The following is a 14503-nucleotide window of genomic DNA, read 5'->3' as shown; positions in this document are numbered from 1 at the left end:
TAAGTGTCTGGGTCTGTGCGCGCGTGTGTGTGTGTGTGTGTGTGTGTATGCCGGGCCGGACCCAGGGGGGGGGGGGGGGGGTTCCAGGGGTTCCGGAACCCCACCCCTGGAAAAAGCATGTACCTTGCTTTGAGTGTTTTTGTTTTTTGTTGTTTTTTTTAAAATAAATTTTGTGTGTGTCTCTAACAAATTTTATTCAATATGAAATCCGATGAGAAAAAGGTACCCCCCCCCCCCCCCCCACCAACTCACACTGACAGGCCTTAACCCTCAAAACAAGGCCCAGAATGCACCAGATTGCACAGATTTTAACCGTTTTTCAAAAATTTTCCGGGGGACCATGCCCCCAGACCCCCCTAGTTCGCGCGCCTGCTTTGCAGGCGCGCGCTTGTGGCTTCGCCACTTCGCTGATTTGCCCCCCCAAAAAAGGAGGAACCCCCCCCCCTAAGAACTCATTTGGTCCGGCCCTGTGTATGTATCTGTGTGTCTGTGTGTGTGTGTGTGTGTGTGTGTTAGTATGTGTGGGTGTGTCCGTGCGTGTATGCGAGTGTGTGTGTGTGTGTGTAAGTGTCTGTGTCTGTGTGTGTAAGTGTGAATGTGTGTGTAACTTGTGTGAGCGTGTGTGTGCGTTTGTGTGTGTATAGTGTGTTAACTTGTGCGGGCGCGCGCTCGTGTCTGTGTGTGTGTCTGTGCGTGTGTGTGTGTATGAAAGTGTGTGTGTGTCTGTGTGTATGTGTGTGCGCGCGGGCGTTGTGATTGTGTGTGTGTGTGTTTGCGCGTTGTGTGTGTGTGTGTGTGTGTGTGTGTGTGTGTGACAGTGTGTATGCGCGCGCGTTGTTATTGCGTGTGTGTATGTGTGTGTGTATATACGTTGTGTGTGTGTGTGTGTGTGTGTTTGTGCGTGCGTGCGTGCGTGCGTGAAGCGTGTGTGTGTGTGTGTGTGTGTGTGTGCGCGTGCGTGCGTGAGTGAAAGGTCAGCAAGGAAAGGTCTGAAAACTGCAATAAACGAGTGTAAAGCATTCACAGAGACCAAAAGTGATTTTTTCAATTGTATTTTTTATCATAATTTGCAAGAAAAGTGTTACAGCTGTGTATAAATTGTTCACTTGCAAGATCACGCAGACTCCACAAACTAACCAATCGCACACCAACCCCCACCACCCTACCCCCTCCTCCCTCACGTGCATTTAGTCATGGATACAAACCGGCCCTCATAAACATGCATATCAAACCTGCTCGATAACTGGATGCACTCATTAACTCATTCGGTCAAATATACAACGATTTTTGTTGATTTAAACAAAATCTGGATTTGCAGCAGAGACTTGGAATAATAGGCCGTGAAAGGTGAATGCTCGCCCTAATAGGCTTGAGGTTTGCTGGCCGATGTGAATGCGTGATATATTGTGTAAAAAATTCCATCTCACACGGCATAAATAAATCCCTGCGCCTTGAATCCGTGGTTGAGATATGTGCGCGATATAAATTGCATAAAATAAAAAATAAAATAAAATAAAGCAAGACAAAATGTAAGTGAAATTACAGAATACAAGCACACACAATGGAAAAGCTCTGAATACTCCGTAATTTCGGGCAGTAATTGCGAATGTACATGTGATGTTGATTTTGAGCAAATGTTTGAAGAAAACTATACCATTATAATTATGCTGCTGAATTAGGACTATTCAGATGTAAACATGAGCAAAACCATACCGTCACGCTCATAAGATAATACCTGCTATTCAGACTTGGTCGTGTGACAGACGTTTTCTTCCACACGAGATTACGTTGATTGTCTAACGAAGCCGTCAGGCTGAGTTAGACATCAGCTAATCGAGTGTGGAAGAAAACTCTGTCACACGACCAAGTCGGAATAGCATTTATGTCTCACAGCTTCAACAGAGGAGAGAACAAACACGTTTTGCGTACTCAGGCTTGATAAACCTAAACACAGGAGCAGCCATTGTGGGTAGATCTACTTTTTGACGAAAGTGACCGAACAACTATGAATGACGTCTCGGTATATGTGAATGACGTCACAGTCTGTATCGTTTGAAGCATCGCAATCGTCATGACGTCTGTCTGTGTCTGCATCCGCGAAATGTTTGTTCTTTCCGGGATCTTTGTCATCTATGTTCATAACTCGGTCCTTCTAGATTCAGACTAACAAGCCTCGTGAGCGAGCCACTTTCCAAGGGCAGCTAAATTCGCGTATGGAAACAGTTCTGTCGTCTGGGATGCCGTTTTCGGTATTCTCAGCGTTGAAGAATTTGTAAAGAGAGGAAACGATAACAGTAGGAGAAATAAAAGTCGTGTGTGCATTTTGGGTCTTTTGGAGGGACGATTTCGAGTTTGAATCCGTTCTTGCACATGCTCCAAAGCGTGTAACATACAATCTTGCACACGTTTGCTTTAGTAGTGGCAAAGAAGGAAAGCGTGTGACATGTGCCTATGTCATTGTGTGATGTTTTGAGAAAAACGCAAACAACCTTCTTTGGTTTCTGAACAATCTGCCTATTTCATTTGAGTTATAAGTTGCACACTGCCTATCTCGAGCTGTTACCACGGGGTAAACGTGAAATAAAGAGCTGACAGCAACATTTTCAATCAGCACAACTGCATAACAACCCACACAGAGCTTTTGCATACCTCCACATTCTCAAAACAAGTCTTCCTGTTTCATACAGGAAAAGAGCCTAACTCAAGAAACGAGATCGGCAGGTTTGCTTACGTTACCGTTGCAATGGTTTCCGATGGTCTGAGAGTTTGTACTCTCTGACACATGATAGATACCCTTCCAGTAGCTTCCCCTGTAGTTTCACTGCAGAAATGCCTTACACTGAGTTAGGTATTTTTCTTATGAGCAAAACCATACATTGAATCTGAGTACAGTGGAACCTCCCATTGTATAACAATGCTACTTAGTAATAGGTTAAGGTAATTCAGATTTATACATGTACACTGACATTGGAGTCAGAGTATAATTGTGCTTTTGAATCAGATCTACTCAGATGTAAAAGCTAAATAAAATAAATGAAAAAAATAAATAAATATAAATAAATAAATAAATAAATAACATTTACAAAATAACTAAATAAATGAATAAATAAATGTAAAAAAGCGCACAAACAAACAATGAATTTGAACATATATTTGATCATTACCAGAACTCTCTACACATACTTCTTCTAAGCTCGCTGGGCACAGGAGCTTGTACCAACGTGCCTAGCTTAGTTCCCTTATCAGGGTATTTTACAGGTATAAATTATGTCTTCCGTGTAAACGATCATAAATGTGTGCATGTGTGTATATGTGCACGCGTGCGTGCGTGTATGTGCCTGCGTGCGTGCGAGCGAGCGAGCGTGCGTGTTCGTGCGTGTTCGTGCGTGCGTGCGTGAGTTGTGAGTCACAAGTCACAAGTCATTATCACAGCTCATCCTTTCCTGGTTGCTGACCCTTGCTATCAGTGTCCTGTTCTCTTTGTGACACCAGAGTGTTCAGCTGAGGTATCAGTTTGTTCCACAGGGCAGCACGCTTTCTGTAGGGACCTGCGTTGTACACAACACGTGGCGACCTGGAGAAGGACAGGTAGGCTTCGTCGTCACTGGTGAACTGGGGCCACTCACCTCCAAGGTCATCTATCAGTGGCGCACTAGGGTTGCTGCAACATCCAAGAAGACAGCACATTGGAATACAGTAAGATCGGAGGTCCATTGAAAGCTAAATTTGAATCCTTTTCTGTCCGTTTTGGTGCAGCTGATCTTAGTACAGTGAAACCCTTATTTCAAGACCTTTAAAAACCTGAGTATATCGGGTCTTAAAAAGGGGGGAGTCTTAAAATGGATGTAAATTTAGAGAGCTTATGAACAGAAAATTTAAAAGAAGCAACCGTTCAACAGACTATACTAATGTCAAGAAAACACACCCTACCCAGTTTTATCGAACGTGATGACGATCAGCTCGCAGCCGGCGCTAAAAGAAAGCAAGCTTGTTCACAAGATTCTTAAGACAGTTTGGGCAAACGTGGAGAAGGTGCCGACAATACTAAAAAACTACATTGTTGACCAAAAGGTAATAAAGACGGACCACAAATCCTATCAAGCTTTTGGCACACATAGTGACGATGCCCACACAACCGCCAAAAAAGTAAATTATTGTCCAATAAAGAAAGAACTCAAATCCTACCTAAATGTTACGAACGAGATGAAGATGAGCCTCTAGTACTTACAGAGTGGATTTGTATCCGAACAATACAGAAGGAACATTTAATCTCTCTACACAGATAAATGGTTGGATTGTTGTCCGAAAGGGAATCAAGAAGGACCACAAATTCTACTCAGTTTTATACGAATGTGGTGAGGATTAAACTACAGTAGTAAAAGAGTGGATTTTTGTTCCAAAGGCACAGAACAACGGACACATAACCTGCCCTGTTTTGGCAAACATAATGACGATGCAGACACAACCGCAAAACAGTGGATCATTGTCCTAAAGGCAATCAAGAGGGAACTCAAATCCTACCCAATTTGTGCGAGCATGATGACAATAAGGCAGCCTACAGTACTAAAAGACTGAGTTTTTATCCGAACGATACAGAAGAAGGAACACTTATCCTACCCAGTTTTGGCAAACGTGGTGACAATCTCTCCAATCAGTGAAAGAGTGGGTGGTTCTCCAATAGATTGTCAAGAAGAAACACTTAAAGGTCCTTGTCTACATTTTTATACCGAAATCGCCATTTGACAATTAAAATGCAGAGTCTATTATCTACAAATATCAACAATACACCCCCTTTCGATCAGGAAAGACGAAGCAAGTGTAGCCGTTTGAAAATTCATTGTAGTATTCCAGCGTAGTACTCATAGTAGGATATCCTTATTTGGAAAATGCCAAGCGCAAAACTCCTCTCAAATCCCGTGCATTTCGTGCGTTTAAAAAAAAGCGTGGACAGCGCTCCAGTGTCAAACTGTTGCTGCACTTGTTTGGGCGTGGCCATAAGCATAGTGACATGAATTTGATTGGTCTGTATATATAGGCAAAGCACATGTTCTCAGCAAACAGAAAACAAAATATTGGAAACGTGAGTCACGCTACCCAAAAATAAATTTTTTTTGTACATATTTTTTTTTTCTATAACTTTTTTCCCCATGGTTCATTCATCATCTCACATAACTTTTTAGCGAAATCTAACCATAAGATTATTGAAAAAAAGCAAACATGTAGACGACCACCTTTAACCTACCCAGTTTTTGCTAACGTGGTGACGATTGACCTACCTAGCTGCGCCAGTTAAAGGGTGGATTATTGTCCAAAACATAGTCAAGAAGAAAGACTCAACCTACCCAGTCTTTGCAAACGTGGTGACGATCTGGACAAATGTGTCGCCCACGGGTAGTTCCCCGGGCGTGAGTGCAGTCTTGTTAAACATCTTCATGAAGTTACTGTACTGTATTTGTGTGTTGTAGTCAAACAGCATCACTAGCTCGTCTCCGTGGTGAGCGCCTGGGTATGGACCTGCATTGGACACAACCAAATACACGCCTGTCAAACATCGTCTTGACGGGCGCAGTGGCTTAGAGGATAAGACATCGGCCTCCTATGTAGGAGGTTGCGGGTTCGAATCCCGGCCGCGTCTGGTGGGTTAAGGGTGGAGATTTTTCCGATCTCCCATGCCAACTTATGTGCAGACCTGCTAGTGCCTTCGTGTGTACATGCAAGCACAAGATCAAGTGCGCACGGAAAATATTCTTTAATCCATGCCAGAGTTCGGTGGGTTGTAGAAGCACAACCATACCCAGCATGCTTCCCCCAAAAGCGGCGTCTGGCTGCTTAAATGGAGGGGTGAAAACGGTCATACACGTACAAACCAAATCGTGGAAAAGTATTAGTGAACGTGGGAGTTTTAGCCCATGAATAAGGAAGAAGAAGAAGAAACATCGTATTTGGGCGTTTCATTTCTTTCTTTCTATCAATTTTAAAAATGTTTTATTACAATATTTGTTTCTGATACAAATTTCTTCTATGAATATGGATGTGCTGTTGAAATACGTGTTTGTGTGCACGCACTAACACACCCGCGACCCACGACCTACAGACAGCACTTAACCCACCTTGGTTGTTGAAGTCAAAGGGATGATCCATAACGTACAGGTATCTGTTAGAGGTGTGCGGGGAGTCGGCCAGGTAGCGTGTCCACTCAAAGACGGGCGCCACCATGAGACAGTCCCCGTACAAGTCAGCCACCGTGTCGCGGTTCATGGTCTGGTTGCGATCCAGGTCTGCGCCACGGTAGAAAAACTCCACTGTCTGCAACATTGAAAATATACATATACATGGATTGTCATAAGTAGTGTTGTTGTATCTTCTTCTTCTTCTTCTTTTGTTTGTTTGTTGTTGTTTTGTTTTGTTTTAATTTGTTTAGTTTTTATTTTGTGCGGGAGGGGCGTGGGGCGGGTTGGGGTCTTGTTGGCTTCCTTTTTTATATTTAGTCAAGTTTTGACTAAATATTTTAACATCGAGGGGGAATCGAAACGAGGGTCGTGGTGTATGTGCGTGTGTCTGTCTGTCTGTCTGTCTGTGTGTGTGTGTAGAGCGATTCAGACTAAACTACTGGACCGATCTTTATGAAATTTGACATGAGAGTTCCTGGGTATGAAATCCCCGAACGTTTTTTTCATTTTTTTGATAAATGTCTTTGATGACGTCATATCCGGCTTTTCGTGAAAGTTGAGGCGGCACTGTCACGCCCTCATTTTTCAACCAAATTGGTTCAAATTTTGGTCAAGTAATCTTCGACGAAGCCCGGACTTCGGTATTGCATTTCAGCTTGATGGCTTAAAAATTAATTGATGACTTTGGTCATTAAAAATCTGAAAATTGTAAAAAAAAATAAAAATTTATAAAACGATCCAAATTTACGTTTATCTTATTCTCCATCATTTGCTGATTCCAAAAACATATAAATATGTTATATTCGGATTAAAAACAAGCTCTGAAAATTAAATATATAAAAATTATTATCAAAATTAAATTGTCGAAATCAATTTAAAAACACTTTCATCTTATTCCTTGTCGGTTCCTGATTCCAAAAACATATAGATATGATATGTTTGGATTAAAAACACGCTCAGAAAGTTAAAACAAAGAGAGGTACAGAAAAGCGTGCTATCCTTCTTAGCGCAACTACTACCCCGCTCTTCTTGTCAATTTCACTGCCTTTGCCATGAACGGTGGACTGACGATGCTACGAGTATACGGTCTTGCTGAAAAATGGCATTGCGTTCAGTTTCATTCTGTGAGTTCGACAGCTACTTGACTAAATGTTGTATTTTCGCCTTACGCGACTTGTTTTATATTTAGTCAAGTTTTGACTAAATATTTTAACATCGAGGGGGAATCGAAACGAGGGTCGTGGTGTATGTGCGTCTGTCTGTCTGTGTGTGTGTGTAGAGCGATTCAGACTAAACTACTGGACCGATCTTTATGAAATTTGACATGAGAGTTCCTGGGTATGATATCCCCGAACGTTTTTTAAATTTTTTTGATAAATGTCTTTGATGACGTCATATCCGGCTTTTCGTGAAAGTTGAGGCGGCACTGTCACGCCCTCATTTTTCAACCAAATTGGTTGACATTTTGGTCAAGTAATCTTCGACGAAGCCCGGACTTCGGTATTGCATTTCAGCTTGGTGGCTTAAAAATTAATTAATGACTTTGGTCATTAAAAATCTCAAAATTGTAAAAAAAAATAAAAATTTATAAAACGATCCAAATTTACGTTTATCTTATTCTCCATCATTTGCTGATTCCAAAAACATATAAATATGTTATATTTGGATTAAAAACAAGCTCTGAAAATTAAATATATAAAAATTATGATCAAAATTAAATTGTCGAAATCAATTTAAAAACACTTTCATCTTATTCCTTGCCGGTTCCTGATTCCAAAAACATATAGATATGATATGTTTGGATTAAAAACACGCTCAGAAAGTTAAAACAAAGAGAGGTACAGAAAAGCGTGCTATCCTTCTTAGCGCAACTACTACCCCGCTCTTCTTGTCAATTTCACTGCCTTTGCCATGAGCGGTGGACTGACGATGCTACGAGTATACGGTCTTGCTGAAAAATGGCATTGCGTTCAGTTTCATTCTGTGAGTTCGACAGCTACTTGACTAAATATTGTATTTTCGCCTTTCGCGACTTGTCCTTGCATTTTGTTTTAGTTCCGTCGAGTGCTTCTTTCTATTACGCGTGTACATATGTCTGTCCGTGACAATCTCTGTGTGTTTCTGAATATACTAAGCAGCTTCTAATATATTCATCAAACAGGTAAGGGAAATAGCACCCTTTGACCAATTTCCAATACGGACTTTTCAATGTAGATTGGTCTGCCCCGACCAGATTTCATTCGTTTCGAGCAGAAGAAAGTTGTTGTTGTTGTTGGGGGGGCGGGGGGGAGTTGGCAAAGAGAAGGTGACTGTCATCCAAATGGGAAGATTACGTCTACGGCCAATCGCCATCACCCCGCCATATAGGCAGCCGTAGTTCGTCTTCGGGGGAACAGTAAAACACTAAATAACAAAGCTGACCAACCTTTTTGAGCACGTCATCGGCTTTTGGAATTCCTGAGAGAAAGAAACACTGGTCCATGATGGCACGAAAGTAGTCTAGACTGGACAGTGCCTCCATGGGCTGCCCGCTAAACTGAAGCGTGATGAGCAGAAGTGACCCCTCCCTGTTGTTGACGCCCACGATGACGTCAATGTCCCCGATGCCATTCTCTTGCACGTACTGCTCGTCCATGGCCAGCTCCTTCAGGTCACGTGGGATGAAGGTGCCTGCAGATGTAATGTAAGGTATCATTCGTTTGCATTTAGTAAGACATTTGCGATTCTAATTATATTACATAAATTCCATCAAGAAAAACACACACACAAAAACAACAACAAAAACAAAATGGAAAACGAATGAAGACAAAAAGATTCGTTCTTGAAGACTTTTGGTATGATGATGGAAATAATGAAGAAACGATAGCAGGTCCACCACTTTCTTCTCAGCTTTCTAACGCACAAGCACGGTAAACAGAAAAATCACAAAAATTAAACACAAACACAAACACAAAAACAAGACATACAAAATAATCACAGAAACAGCAAACTGCCTTTTATTATGGACACTCACCGTCAACCATGGGGAAGAATAAGCTACCAGAAGATGTAGGTCTTGCAAGGTGTAAGGTCTTATTGAAGAATTCGTCAGCCGGCACCTTCTGCAGACACTGGAGCAACTCAGCGTTACTTTCTCCCTGACACTCAAAAACTTCCGCTGTCAGCTTCAAGACATCGAAGCTTTTTACGTAAGCGGTGATCAAGGATATAATCTGTGGCGAGCCACTCTCTAAGATGGCCCTTTTCATCAGTCCTTTGGAATAAGGGCTCATCATCTGGAGTCCCGCGCTCATACTTCCCGCTGATTCGCCGAACACCGTCACGAGGTCAGGGTCACCGCCGAACGCCCGGATGTTGTCTTTGACCCAGCGGAGGGCGAGGTTCTGATCCCAGAGTCCTTGGTTTCCCGGAAGCACGCCGTCATCGGAATAGAAGAATCCGAATTGTCCCAAACGATACTGGATGGTGACCACGATCACCTGTCCGTCGACTACAAGTTTAGACGGGCTGAAAACAAGATTCAAGGCAAAGTATTGTTTGTTTCAGTGTGATCCACTCCGGTGTTGTTGTGTTGGTGGGTTTTATCATTTTCATGCCACGTTATTCAACGCAGTTTAACTGGTTTTTTCGTTGTTGCATGGAGAAAAATAACTTATACATACAATTATTGAAATATAAACTTGAAAAGAAGTGGCTTTTACCAGTACTATGTTGCAACGCATTTTTTTATTTTTACAATACGCACGTGCTCTCATCTCAAACTGTAAACAAAAATAAAAGACAAAGACCTTACATTCCCTGAGCCAACTATCAACGCCTTCTGCATGGCAGATACTCAGAAAATCACAGAAAGATCAAAATATGCTTAAAAAAAACACAAACGGCTACAGCAGAGGAAAAACGATCATCCTGTTCAGACTCAACAGGCTGCGAGCACATCGCATGTTTAATTGTCTTACCCGTAAAAGGGAGCATCTCCCATCGTGAATCCTCCTCCGTGAATGAAGAACATGACAGGATAGAGACTAGGAGAGTTCTCTGCCGGTACGTAGACACTCAGCATCAGACAGTCCTCGCCCATTTCTCGCGTCTCATCAATCAGTGCAGGCCTCATCTGTGCACGGTAGGTTTTACGTCATAAACCACTCGTGACGTCATGTCAGTTCATCATGTTAGTATAAACTTCATGACTCATTTGTGACGTCATGTACATCATGTGAGGTAAACTTTAGAAACCACTTTTGTGAGGTGACAGTGAATCATGTCAGGTTTTAAAACCACTTTGAAACCACGTGTGACGTCATGATTATACAATATGTCAGTCAGTTATTAACTTCCTAAACTAATTACGACGTCATATAGATCACGTCCGGTTGTATTTCATAAACCCCTTGTGGCATCAATTACATCATGTCAGGGTTTACTGGAAAATTTCCTAGATAAATTTTCATTTAATTAATATACTTACCCGAATCACATTAGCATTGAGTCACCTGAGATGCTTATCACTGAAAAACGCTTACCCGGCTAAAAATTTTAAAGGGAAGCAACCCCATCACCAAAACGAAAGTGAAAGTAGCTTTGGTAATGGGCCAGCACACTGGGAGTTACCTCCCATACGGGTGTGTGCCACGTCACTTCCTCTAGGAACACGTGCCTATTCTCATACGGCTTTAAAAAACTTAAAACCATACGCGGGGCAGGTGGGAGGGAATACAGTATGTGATTCGGGTAAGTATATTAATTAAATGAAAATTTATCTAGGAAATTTTCCATTAAATAACATATTCTTACTCCGAATCACATTAGCAGATAACATCAACAAGGCGGTGGGCTAGAAATGAATCAAAACTCACCATCAAGTTCTGGACAGGAACTGACCTGCTGCTATGAGAGCTGGAAGGCCTCTGGAGCCATCCTGTCGAAGAGCCGAGACGTCCCGAAGATAAAAGTTTATGAAAACATCTTCAGAACGCCAAAACGCAATTGTCAGCACCTCCTCTAGACATCTGGAGCGCAGTACTGCCTCGGGCCGAGTCAAGTGGCAAGGAGGGCATGACCCCCCCCCTCTTTGTGCGACTCCACTCATAAGCTTGCTTAATGAGCGAGGACACCCACCGGGCCAACGATACCTTCGACAAATCTTACTCGCGCCTAGAAAAGGGCGAGATAAACAGCAACTTCTGAGAACTAGACCGAAACGGCTGAGTCCGGGCTAAGTACAGACGAAGAGCCCTCACAGGGCAATTGACCGAATCAAGGTCATCCGGGGCCAACGCGCTGATCAGAGCCTTGACTCTAACCAGCGGAGAGGCCTGCCCCGGAGACTGATTCTTGGCCAGGAAATCGGGCCGGAAACGCAAAGATGCGGAACCGTCCGACTAAAAGGAGATATCTCCAGGCTGACCCGACAGGGCGTGGACCTCGCTACCCCGTCGGGCCGTTGCCAACAAAAGAAGAACCAGCGCTTTGCGAGTGACATTGAACAGAATGGCCTCGCTCAAAGGCTCAAAATCCGCAGAACGTAGGAATTCCAGGATTAAAAACAAGTCCCACTTGGGAGCGGGCAAACGAGCTTTCGCTTCCTTCAGAGCAGCCCTTTTAATGACTGCAGCTATAACGCCCCCGACTCGAACAGACCGACCGATCTGCTTAAGAGTCGCCGAGATAGCGAAGCGCCGGACCCTCAACGAGGAGCCTGAGGCGCCCTGCGAAGACATGAAAGAGAGGCGGTTGGCGACCTGAATATAGCGCGGAGCCACCGAACTCACCCCTGTAGCTGAACACCAGGCAGTCCATGCCTTCCAGTGGGAAGCATAAACTGACGAGGTGGACGCTCTATGCGAGCGAGCCACCAAGTCCAGACGGATGGAAGCCATCAGGAGAGGCAAAGTGGAGCAAATCTGAGCTTGGAGCTTGTCCACCCTTCTCTGAGAAGGCTGGACAGTCCACGCGACCGTGTCGAAAGACATCCCCAGATAAGTGAATGTCTGTGACGGGGTCAGCTCCGACTTTCCCTGGTTGATCGAGAACCCCAACAAGTTGGATTCTCGAAGAACCATCAGGGTATCTTGCGAACAGCCGCTCTGTGACTGGTTCATGATGAATCAGTCGTCCAGATAAGCCCGCAGGCGGATACCCTAGGACCTCACCTGTGCACAGACCTGTCTCACCACCATGGTGAAAATCCATGGTGCGAGGGACAGCCCGAAAGGGAGTGCGCGAAACTGGTAGATCTGATCTCCCCACCGGAAACAAAGCCATTTCCGGTCGGCCGGATGCATAAGAATGAAAGTATGCGTCCGTGAGATCGATCGAGGTCACCCAGTCTCCTGGGCGGAGAGAGTCTCGGACCGAGGCTGGCGTCTCCATCTTGACTTTTATCTCACTCAAGAAAGTGTTGAGGAGAGATAAATCCAACACGGGACGCCGTCCTCCTGACGCTTTGGGAACGGCGAAAAGACGCCCAGGGAGCTATGGACCCGAACTCTCTCCACTGCGCCCTTCTGCTCCAGGGAGGCAATTTCCGACTGCAAGACTGAACATGCTTCCTGCGAGAAGATGGGCTTGAACCGCGGTGGCACTCGGGTAAGAGGCGCCTTTTCCTCCCGCCAGAGCAGGCGGAAGCCCGATCTCACCACTCCCACAATCCATTGGCTGTCTACTACCGACATCCAACGAGAAAGCGCACGGGAGGGGCCTCCCGCCATCACCAAGGTGGAAGGCGGGAGGGGGGTGAGATCGGGAGCGCTTCATTGGGGGTGTGGCTTACTCCCAGAGCCGCCACACCCCCTCCCCGATGCCGTCCTCTTCTTCCTGCCACGAGCGACCGGCAGAGCCTGCCGCTTCTGAGCTGGCTTGAGGATCGACAATGTCTGAGCCTGCTTTTGCTTAGAAGGCTTAGACTGTTTCACCCCCTGCAGAGTGAAGTCGAGGAACTGACTGTCCTTGTTCGACTGAATCTCCTTCTGTCTGGCATCCATTGCCAGAGAACAGAAGCGAGATTCCTCTGAGACCGGGGAGACTCTCAAGGTCTCCCTAGTAGCCAGCTCCGTGAACTGGGACTGCGAGAGGAAGAGATCCCTCCTACAGAGGACCGCTTGGGTGTACTGTAGAGAGGAAAGACGCAATTGTTCCTCATTGACCTTGGCCAAGGCGGTAAAAAGCGCAGAGACATCGTCCGCATTTTGTTCTTCACTGAGAGTGAAAGGAACCAGTGAATCGATCAATGCCCGATACAGAGTCCGAACAAGAGTCTCCGCAACGGAGGACAGTTCGATCTGCCGACGTCCAACCTCCTCAGCAGAGAGGAGGGAAGCCTCAGAAACCGGCAGAACCAGATCATGCTTGATCGGTTTAGCCAGAAGAGGCAGCAATTCCCGGGGAACCGGAAGGGTAGCCCTAGGGAGTGCAAAAGACGCCAGCCAGCTCTGGCTCTGAGTGGGCAAGCTAAGCTTCCTATTGCCCGTAGGCACAAAGGAAGAGGCTTGAGAAGCCGACGCCACCCACTGCTGAGCTGATTCCGGAACTGGACCAAAAGGAAGCAGTAACGGAACAGGCACTGGCCGAATACCACTCCCCGCATGTGCTGGACGAACCAGCGAATGCGAAAGTTGGTAAGCCACTGACGGAGACTCGGCGAACCGGAAGGAAGAAACATCTTCCTGTGCCGGCCGGAAGTCCGCCATGGCCGAAGGAACGAACGGAGCGGAAGAATCCGCAGCCACCACCCCTTCGGGGAAAAAACGAGACGCTACTTCCGCCGCGATGTCAAGAACAGACTTGAGCTTCGACGGAAACACGCCCCGAGACTCCTCGTTGACCACTGATGGAGCATCAGAATAGTCACACAAGGAACCATGACCAAAACCACCAGTTCCGGAAGCAGAAGCATGCCCTGGCAAACCGGAAACCGGAATGCCTGTGCACGAACATTATCCTGCAACCCAGAACCTTGTGAAGGTAAGGGTAGGTAGGACGACCATCCGTAAAAACCGGAGCTGGATGAGCTGACGTCACTCCCCCATCCGAGTGGAGTGATGCCTGCTCAAGCCTAGGCACTAAATGGCCGGAAGGCGTACGCTGGAATCCAACCTCTGAAATCCGGAAGGAAGCACCAGAAGAGGAAGCAGCGTGTCCGGCCGAAACCGGAAGTGTAGTCGACGAAACCGCGCAATGCGGAATTGAAGGCTGCACTGGTTGACTTCGTGATCCGGAAGGACCGGAAGTCAGTGAAAACTCCATACTGCCGCAGCCGCCGTAGCGTGCCTGCGTGGACGGATCATCACCTCCGGCGAGTGCCGGTAGTGCAGCCGACAGAACCGCGCAATGCG

General features: G+C 45.4%; 2 protein-coding genes across 3 annotated transcripts in view; both read right to left on the bottom strand.

Annotated features, from left to right (window-relative positions):
- The window catches only part of LOC138953220 (acetylcholinesterase-like), a 58560-nt gene that overhangs the window by 14308 nt on the left and 29749 nt on the right, over positions 1-14503 (bottom strand). The window lies entirely within an intron of this gene.
- Positions 1037-14503, bottom strand: part of LOC138953221 (neuroligin-2-like) — a 17717-nt gene continuing 4250 nt past the window's right edge. For both annotated transcript variants that reach the window (XM_070325019.1, XM_070325018.1), the window contains exons 3-8: positions 10130-10284; positions 9184-9677; positions 8596-8840; positions 6111-6306; positions 5343-5514; positions 1037-3661 (exon numbers count right to left, since the gene is read on the bottom strand). In XM_070325019.1, the coding sequence (XP_070181120.1) occupies positions 3427-3661; positions 5343-5514; positions 6111-6306; positions 8596-8840; positions 9184-9677; positions 10130-10284 (1497 nt within the window). In that variant the 3' untranslated portion in view covers positions 1037-3426. The remainder of the gene's footprint in view (positions 3662-5342; positions 5515-6110; positions 6307-8595; positions 8841-9183; positions 9678-10129; positions 10285-14503) is intronic.

Source organism: Littorina saxatilis, linkage group LG17 (genome assembly GCF_037325665.1).
Source record: "Littorina saxatilis isolate snail1 linkage group LG17, US_GU_Lsax_2.0, whole genome shotgun sequence".
Classification (NCBI taxonomy): Eukaryota; Metazoa; Mollusca; class Gastropoda; order Littorinimorpha; family Littorinidae; genus Littorina; species Littorina saxatilis.
The sequence above is the reverse complement of the archived record's forward strand: the minus strand, read 5'-3'. Positions and strand labels throughout refer to the sequence as shown.